Source organism: Nicotiana sylvestris, chromosome 11 (assembly GCF_000393655.2).
Source record: "Nicotiana sylvestris chromosome 11, ASM39365v2, whole genome shotgun sequence".
Taxonomy (NCBI): Eukaryota; Viridiplantae; Streptophyta; class Magnoliopsida; order Solanales; family Solanaceae; genus Nicotiana; species Nicotiana sylvestris.
Window position 1 is genome coordinate 148,031,957 of NC_091067.1, and position 10,268 is coordinate 148,042,224.

Here is a 10,268-nt window from a genome sequence, read left to right on the forward strand (position 1 = left end):
ATACTAGAAACTAAAAAGGATGATACAAGCAAGAATTGTTACTACAATTACCAACAGGATTTTATTTGCTTTGAAGAGAAGATATGCATTTGCAGAACAGTCATTGACAGCATTTTTTATCACATTATCAACAAATTCCATATGTTTTTTAACAATCAAAGCATAGTTCTGCTATTGCCATCGCAAATTACTCTTAAAATACCTTCTTTTCAAAATGAGGACACCCAATAAATACCAATAAGCAAAAAGGAACTGCAATATAAACAAGATTAAACAGAGCAAGTGCAAAACAAATTAGGAAATGGTCTGTTTTACTTGATTGTATAACGAGGAATTACAATATCCAGACCTTAGCAACAGAAATTAAAGTACCCTAGCTTAAACCGACCACTAACACAAACAGAAAGCACAAACATGAAATCTACAATCACTAACAACAAAACACTATAAACCCTAACCCCCAATATTTAACCTCCAAATCCGTACAAGGTCCTTCCCTGCCTCTTGAGAGCGTACACAACATCCATAGCAGTAACAGTCTTTCTCCTAGCGTGCTCAGTGTAGGTAACAGCATCACGAATCACATTCTCCAAAAAGATCTTAAGCACTCCACGTGTCTCCTCATAAATCAACCCAGAAATACGCTTGACACCACCCCTACGAGCAAGCCTACGAATAGCTGGCTTTGTAATTCCCTGAATGTTATCTCTCAGCACCTTCCTGTGCCTCTTTGCTCCTCCTTTGCCCAATCCCTTGCCTCCCTTTCCACGTCCAGACATTTTTCAGAAGCTTCAGAGAGAGGAAATTGAAATTTAATTTCTAGGGTTTTGAATTTAAAAGAGAGAAGTGAACTTTGATTGTTTTGATGAGATGAAATGACTGAGTTTGTTGTTATTTATAGCTGCTGGTTTTGGGGATCGGATTTTTGAAGTTGTGGAAAAGGTTAAATCGTGACCGTAAGTTTTTTGGGGCTTTGAAAAGAAAATCGACGGTTAAGACTATCGATCCGAGTGAAAGGATCAACGGCAAGAAGTGCTTTTTTGTGTGTTGACACGGATTGTGCTTTTTGGCTGAGATAGACATTGTACTTTTGGCGGGGTTACGGAAAATTGTATTTTGGAGTATGAAAACGAAATGTGATTTGAACGTCGAAAATTTAAAGAGCATGATTAAACTTTAGGCGGTCAAAACTTGGATTAGTTTATAAATATCGAGGTTTTTTATTGTTTATTTAATCTAATAAGTAAAATTTACCTTACTATATTAAGCTAAAAAATGACCTGATTATATACTACTTATGTTTCTACCATGTTGAGAAAATTAGATTATCTCCTTTTTCTTGTAGAAGGTGGATTTATCGTAGATCAACTCTTATAATTGACCTTTTTATTAATTTCATTTGGCTCTATAGCGGAATTACCTATTTTAATTTACGTAGTTATCTTGGTTTACCTTACAGTGCAAAATAGCAATTAGTGTTTTTTGAAAAATGGGAGCGGGAGCCTGGGCTCTTTACCCGTGAAAAATGGAAGAAATTCAAAAATAGTCAGATTTACAAATGGTCATTCAAAAATAGCCACAATTTTAAAAATAATCGAAATTTAGCCACTTTTCATGTAAAGATAAATCTGAACGAAAACATTGTTCAAAATCCGGAAAAATACTCCAGCATAATATACAGGAGTTCAGTATATACTGAAACTCCAGCCTTATATGCTGGAGTTCTAGTATAATATACCGGTCCAGCATAATATATTGGAGTTTGGAGCACCGGTGCTCCAGTCTCTAGTATATTATACTAGAGCCAGCATAATATGCTGGAAGTTCATACACAGGTGCACGGAACTCCAGTATATTATGCTGGACCGATCTCTATTGCATCAAAATAGTAGTTATTTTTCAAAGATTTGACAAATATTGATTATTTTAACGTGAAAAGTGGGCATAAGGTCCACGAATCGTTAACTTTTTGTACTTTATATATTTAAAAAATTGGTATAAAAAATAATATAGAAAATACATTAAAATTATAAAACTAGAAAGTTAAATAAAGTGTTCAATGCATGGAATTAAGGATGTTTCTAATACCAACACTAGTTCCCTTCCCGGTGAGGAAGTAGCCTGGGAAATTAGGGTCTGTATGATTTATTTTTTTGATAATTAATCACTTTTATATTAATCATCGATAAAACTGTACAAAATCATAGCATCACTTACACAGCTAGCTATCTCATTACAGCTCTATCATCTATGTCATAGGATCCTCTATACACTCAAACAAAAACATTATTATGTACTAAACTCTGATGTTGCATATGTATGCTACCTCACGAGCAATAGTAATCCAGTCTCGTGTCCTTTTCAAATATCCTATGATTTTTCTCATTCCAAATTGCATGTGCTATTTCTGCATATACCAATCAAAATATCTTTGCTCTTTTGGTCTTGCCTTTAGCATGTAGCAAACTCCATTCAAGATGCTGCTCCCAGTTCTGTGTACTTTTATAATCATGTTGCATCAATTGCATAATCTTCATCCACGGGTTCTTGGTATACTCACAAATGATCACAAAGAGATGATCTTTATTCCTCATGGTTGTGGCATAAAGTGTATTGGGTATCCACTGCCATTCCCCAGTTTGTCAATCTATCTGTGGTGGGAAGTCTTTCATGTAGTAACATTCACATGGTAAACTGCGCTTTAGGTCTCGCAAAGTTTTGAAACATTAAGCATTTCCATGACACTCGAGGCCTTTGTCCCAGTAACTGTAGATAAATGTGTCTAGTCATACTAGAACCCTGCTTGTGCCTCTGTACCAGATTCCAATATGTTCTAGCATTGAAAATTTGTCTGATCATCCAGCAAACTTGTTTAGGAGCTGGCATTTGCAAGAATTGTTGTCCTCTGATATAATAGGTGTGAATCCACTTGATCCACACCCTATCCTGCTAGCTTCCATGTCCCAACACGTTTTAATTATAGCATCTCTATTCCATAAATGAATGTTTACCAGATTTAGTCCTCCACAAGACTTAGGATAGCACATCTTTTCCCAGGATATCAGTGCCTTCTTAGTGATTGTATTGGTGGCAGACCATATATAGCTCCGACAATATGCATCAATAGTTTTCAACACCTTGACAGGTAATGGTAATAGCTGGGCCCAGTATGTTTGGATTCCAAATATCATACTTTGCACTAACTGTATTCTTCTTGCATAGGATAGTTTCTTAGTTATCCATGAATATATCCTTGCCACTATCTTTTGTATGAGTGGTTGTCACTGAATCATTGATATTTTTTTTGTTGATAGTGTTATGCCTAAGTATTTGAAAGGCATCTCCCATTGTCCATATCCCAGATGGTGCAATATTTTGTTCCTTTCAACACTTGATACCCTCCAAAGTACACTGAACTCTTTCCTATATTGGCTTGTAGCCTTGATGCTTGAGCAAACTGATTAAAGCATCTATGCATGGCAGTCACTAATGCTAGATCACCTCTTGCAAATAACAATATATCATCAGCAAAGCTTAAGTGTGTGATACCCATCCTAACACATTTTGGATGATATTGAAGCCTCCCCCCCCAGGCCATTGAGGCTTCTGCTTAGATATTCCATTACAATAGCAAATAGAAAGGAGGATATAGGATCCCCTTGTCTAAGTCCTTTCTTTGCATCAAAAGGGGCAGTGGTCTCTCTATTGATCAAGATTGTGTAGTTGACTGTTTTGATACACTCCATAATCCAGCCAATAAATTGTGTAGGGAATCCCAGCTTATTCAGTACCTGTTCTAAAAAGATTCACTCCACTGAGTTATAGGCCTTTTGTAGGTCAATCTTAATCATACATCTATGATAGATGTGCTTCCTTGTATAAGATTTAACCAATCCATATGCAATTCTTCTCCCAGGGATAAATCCTACTTGATTTTCACTAATGATGAATGCAATAACCTTGTGAGTCTTGATGCTAATACCTTAGAGATGATCTTATTGAGTAAGGTACAACAAGCAATAGGTCTGAAATCCTTTACATTGTCTGGTTTGTCAACTTTTGATATTAGCATAAGGGTAGTGCCATCTATTACCTTATACAATCTACCAGCGGTGAAGAATTCCTTAACAGCTGCACAAACCTCATCATTGATAATTTGGCATACTTTCTTGAAAAAATATGCATTGAAACCATCCACCCATGGTGACTTGTCATCCCTAATACTCTGCAATCCTTCAAATATCTCTTACTCAGTGATTTCTGCACATAGCTGCATTCTTTGTTGTTGAGATAGTGTAGAACCTTGCTTCATGATCCCCTTGTTGATGGCAGGTAAATTTTGGGCAGCAGATCCCATCAGTGATTTATAGAACTCCATGATTCCATACTTGATCATTTCAGCATCATTCAAATTTTTTCCATCTAGTGATGTGAGTTCCTTAACTTGTTTCCTCTGATTCCTTTCCTTTAAGATAGCAGAAAAATACTTGGTATTGGAATCTCCAAGTTTAATCCATTTTGCTCTTGACTTTTGCTTTAGCACACTTTCCTCTATAAGAGACTATTTCTCCAGCTGATGAAGAACATTTTTCTCCTGATCCAGTAGGCAGTCACTGTACTGTCTGTATGATTTTACGGGGACAAAAGATGTTCCTTCATCCTTGAAAATATGAGGCATGCTCGTTCCCTACCATACTATTCTGTCAGACTATTCTATTCATTCATTCTACTTGTTTCCTATTATGTGATTATACTAGACTATTCTATTCATTCATTTCTCGTAGTGTATCCTGGTTTTTGAGTCGTAATTTAAACTATGTTAGTACAAGACTCGCGGGGTTGAGAGAATGGGCTCGTCGATCTCTTTCTTAAAGATTGTGATAAGTCAATATCGATAGAGATTTATCGAGATAGACAATTCCTATATCTCTTGGTGTCCTATAAATTTAGCTTGGAAAAAAATAAGGTAACCACCTCTCCAAACTATTCTAAGCCACTCCGAATGAGTGAGTCAGTCAATCATATTCAAAAGCTAGGCATGCTTGACTTCCACTAACAGACATAGAGCCCTTAGAAAAGAGAAGCTCGCAGGATTGAGCCAGATCTTCTATTTTTTTTTTTACAATTATAGGTCAGTGTCTCGTCTGTTATACCCTAGTTTAATACGGGTCAAACTAGAGTATAACATATTGGTAATTCTAAGGTTTAATTAATTAAAAGAGTCGCCACCTAATTATTTCAATAGTAAATTAGGACACCAATTTTAGCTAAATAGTACTTAAAGTTAACTCTATTTTATGATCTACTTAACTTAAGAGTATGGGTAAGGGTTCTAATTAATCCTATAGGGAAGGTCATTAAAGCACCCTACATGATCCGTTAATTACGGTTGACCAACCAAACTTAGGTAATTAAGGCTAAAATAAATCAAGTATTTCTAGTCAAAAGATTGTTTTACAAATAAGTATTGGTTAGTTCATAACACTATTACATAAGTTCCATAAAATACTTATTAATTGAAGGAACTATCCATAAACTACTTATTAATTGAAGTGGAATTCGTGGGACTTAATACTTATAAAATGCTTTATGCATTCAAGGTTGATTCAGGATGACTGACCTCTTATCCATTTGAATTTGACACTTCAAAGGAAAACGTTAAAGTCCAATTATTTTATATATGGAAGTGACAAATGATTTTCGAAAATCTTGGAAGTTATTCTAGTTTACCATAAAAATATTTCGTGTTACTTTAAAGAAATATTCAGCTGATCTTGAAACTGTAAGAAATATAGTTTAAAGTACCCCAAATTGTAACGCGGCGAAAATGGATTTAGCGTTTTTTAACTCTTAAAACTATTTAAAGTGGATAAAATCAAAAACAATTTGAATTCTTGAAATAACAAAGAAAACTGTATAAAATAGTTTTCGTTTTTTAATTAGTAGTGTCGACAGCGGTCTTTTAAGCCTGTAAAAGATTATAAATTTACCACTAGATATTAGACTCGGAAAAAAAAATCCACTTAGCATATAAAGTAACTGTTATGGGTTCTGATTTTAAAGCCTTAATCTAGGTACTACATTCTATTATGATACATTAAAAATCATTATTAGATAGAGATAGATGACCCAAGGAAACTCATTTAACAAATAGCATGCTCAGGTTCACTATACAACTGGACATAAATTTGTTAGTTGCAATAGGGAATAGAACAAGAGTGAATGAAAACAGAGTGAAATGGTTCAGAGCCATCTTCAGGCCTCGCAAAAGATTTTATCCTCTGTATTACACGGTAAAAGCTGGAAAAGGGATTCGGGAATGTGCAGTCTCCATGCAGTGTTACATCGGTGAGTCTCAAAGTAAGACTCTTCAGCTCGTGTGTTCATGCAAAAAATAGAGAAGGAAATAGATGAGAAGCAGGTATGTACGAAACTAACAAAGATAACTACTTAACTAAAGTAAACAGAGGAGATCAATTTCATACTACAAAAAGATTTTAGCTAGCCAAATAAGTAGTATCTGTTGAGTTTTTGTTTAAGATGAAATAGTCTTAAAATTAGAGTGAATGGGAAATGGGATTTGGATTCGGATTTGGTCAAATGATCGATCGATTGATTAATTTTTTGGACCAAATTTATTTGTTAATAGTGAATATTAACGTGATATAATCCGTGTTTGTAACGGATGTTTTCCAATCCGTGTATTGTGTTGCAACACTAAGCAACAATGCAGCCTAGTGCACCTCCCACAATGGTGCAAGTGTTCCTCCCACCAAGCAAGTGTATATACCACCATGTAAGTGCTTTCTCCATGATCTAGTGCTTGTTGCACCATGGAAGGGGCGGATTTCTCTCAAATAACTGCTATAAATAGAGCATAAGTTGGAGAGAAAGAAGAACACATCGAAAAAAACACTTGAAACACTCTGTATACACTTAATATACACTCTGTATACACTGGATATACACTCTGCATATACTGGATATACACTCTGTATACACTGCGTATACACTGGAAAAACGAATTGCAATTTGATATTCTCTTCAGTAAGAATTCAACATTGGCTATACTTTGCATTCCTTCCTCTCAGAATTTCCATTCGACTTCTGAGTTGTCCTCCTTATTCTGCATTGTTTTTAACTACAAACAAAGCATCCATAAGTGTGATTTGTTGCCGAACTTTGTGTTCGTTGAAACACTGGGGTTTGAAGTACCGCTACACCAGTGTGTAATTCGTTCTATCCTGGGAGGAAATAATCTATAACCTTGGGTACTAGGAGGGGATTAAATTCCTTAAGGAAACACTGTGAATTCAGTGGGCTCGAATTAATTTCTGTTTTTTATTTATATTTACGTTTATAAGCTAACGTTCTAATTTCCAGAATCATTATTTGCAAGTACAGAGGAACAACAGTATCAAATAGTGAAATAGGAGATACAATTTTAGCTAATGTGGGGAGTACTAAATCCAAAAGCACTACTGCTTGGAAAAGATCTCATCGGACTTGAACCAATTTGTCTCATAAAAGGAAAGTCTTGGTGCAGATTATTAAACAAGTTTTAAATGAGCCATAATGTTCACAACAATGAAGATTTTATACTAATATCATGAAAATCCAAAATGGGTAAGATAAGGTGAAATCCACGGATTATAGGCCTGTGAAGAATCTTGAGTTCTTGACAGTGTCTTAGCAAGGAGAAATTTTATTTTGAGTGAGATATACCATGTAATACTTGAGTGAGGGCACTGATTGCTTGCCAAATGGGACTCGCAATTAATGAAAAACTAAAAAAAAATAGTCCCGCTTCTCTCTCTTCCACTTTCTTCTTCCTCCCAATACACCCCCTATATCAAATCTCCCCATATTCTTTTCACAATTTCACAATCTACTAATGAAACTTTTATGTTCAAAAATTCAAACACAACAGCTTTGTATCTTTGTCCCCTCTATTAAGAACGAAAGAGTCTTTTATTTACTGGGGTTCAACAAATATTAGTAAAATTAATATAGTCCATCCCAAAATTATTGATCTACTGATGGGAAAAGTTACCTTTTTTTTTGCACGTGTATGTTTCTCTCTAATCTTGTGGATATATACAAAATATTTTACTTTTTTATTGATTTCTAATTTGATGGGTTAGGCCTAGAAAACTTAAAAATACCGAAAAAGTTTCAAATCATGAGCTTTGTTTAATTTTCTACGGTGTTCAAACTGTTTTTAAAGACTGAAATACATAGCAACTTAAAATATTTTTTGAAACTGAAAAAGATAATAGTAGATGGGTTGTTTTTCTATATGGTGATGGGAGGAGGAGGAAGAAGAAGAAAGTGAGAGGAGCGGGTTTTGGGGGGAAGGGGGTTGGGGGCACTTAGGAACAGTTTGGTGAATGGAGAGAGAGAGGGAGTATTTTTTTTAGCTTTTCATTAATTGCGGGTCTGATAACTAGGAATTTTGACGCATTTTATATTCCTTCTTGCTCATGCTTTGATTAGAAACTCATACAAAGAGTCCCAAAAGGCTCGTAAGTTGTACTTGATTGCAGGTTTGATCAACAAAGTGACAAGATGTCAAATATCAGCTCAAAAGGAGTGAAACTTGCACAAGTACCAAAGACAAGACAAGCTCAGGCAAAATACGTATAGTGCGGCCGCACACCACTTTGTGCGGTCCGCACTAGGAGGTTCAGAGGGCAGGTATTCAGGCTAAAAGGCAATGCGGCTGCACTAGATTTAGTGCGGTCCGCACTGGAGTCCATGCGGCTGCACTACCATTCTGTGTGGTTCGCAGAGCCAAGATTCAGAGAAGTTGCAGTTTGGAGCTTTCAAGCCAATGCGATCCGCAATCCATTTTGTGCGGACCGCACTAGAGGTCACCGTGGCCGCAGTCCATTCTGTGCGGTCCGCGGAGTCTGAGTTCAGAGAGCTGGATTTCGGAGCCAAGAGTCCTAGCGTGGCCGTAGTCCATTCTGTGCGGTCCGCACTAACCCCGTAGAGACATTTTTGTCCAGATTTTTCAGCTTAGTATAAATAGATCTTTTTTCCATTTTTAGGTTAGCAGATATTGTAATAGCATAGCTGCGCTCGTGGGTCGACTTTCCTTAGTCATTTTGGGCAACTTTAACTACATTTCATCATTGAATCTTTGTATTTAGCTTAGCAATTAATTAATATGTGTTTATCTTCATCTATTTCTTGTTTTTCTTCTTTGAATATGAGTAGCTAGACCCCATAGCTAGGGTTGTGGCTCAACCCTAGTGTGAGTAATTGATGGGTCTTGTATAAGGCTAAATTGATTATGGGTGTTTGATATTTGGGTCAATTTCATGGTTAATTGTTGAATTAGTGGTTGCAAACACTAGTTTGTGTTTAGTTGACTAGGGCTCTTCTTGATAAAGAGAGCATGTGTCTCCGAAATTGATCCAACAAGGAATTGGGGCATACTCAAGAGATTGATAGCCCCAATTAAAGGGTTAAACCTCGAGAGAGTAATACCCGACTTGAACCCTAAGTTGCTTGTGCAAATTTGCATACCCAGTTGGTCTTGAGAAAGTCAATTGGGCAAAATCACTTGAACCACCGAGAGGTGTAGAGTGGGTAAAGTAGTGCAACGGTTATATCATACTCCCCAATCATGTCAATTGTGCCTTAGACTCAAGTACCCGTCAATTGACCACCTAGGCGGATGTCACTACCCTAGTGCCCTTTAAACTATTTGAACAACCGGTAGCATTTAACTCTTAGCTTAATTTACAATTTGTAGTTTGTTAAAAGTAGAATTATAAAGAAAACCCCCAAAATGATGAGAAGTATAATTTGGAACTCTACGCAATCCTAAGCTAAATAGATACACCACTCCAATTCTAGCTCTTTATGAAAATCGATCCCGACCCAAAATCGGGTAAAAGCTATTGCGACCCTCTCTCGCTAATTATTAGTAGTGCGGAGTAAGTTGCGATCACTTCTTGGCGCCGTTGCCGGGGAGCTAACGGTTTTGGCTATTTATTTAGTTAGTTTTGTGTATTGTTCTTCTTTCCTTCTTTGTTACTTGTTTGTGTCACTACTCATGTACTAAAATGGTATTGAACAACGCAAATAACCCTCTTGGAAATGTGATTGCGGGGGAGGAGGTAGATGATGTTGAACAAGATGAGGTGCCTCTTGTACCTCAAGGACAACGTAGAGGCCGCAATGTCAATGCTAATCCAAATGACAATATTCCAGACCCTCCTCCGCCACCTCCAAGAGTGGTTCCCAGAGTACTTCCG

The 10,268-nt window shown here is 36.5% G+C and overlaps 1 protein-coding gene across 1 annotated transcript; it reads right to left on the reverse strand.

Annotated features, from left to right (window-relative positions):
* Window positions 1-294: 294 nt before the first annotated feature.
* LOC104241260 (histone H4) lies at window positions 295-877 on the reverse strand. Its single transcript, XM_009796189.2, has one exon. It carries the CDS (start codon window positions 777-779, stop codon window positions 468-470), a length of 312 nt encoding a protein of 103 aa, XP_009794491.1. The 5' UTR covers window positions 780-877; the 3' UTR covers window positions 295-467.
* Between the last annotated feature and the right edge of the window lie 9,391 nt (window positions 878-10,268).

What these genes read in the sequence shown, in the direction of transcription:
- LOC104241260 (XM_009796189.2), bottom strand. Translation starts at nt 779, where the DNA reads ATGTCTGGACGTGGAAAGGGAGGCAAGGGATTGGGCAAAGGAGGAGCA.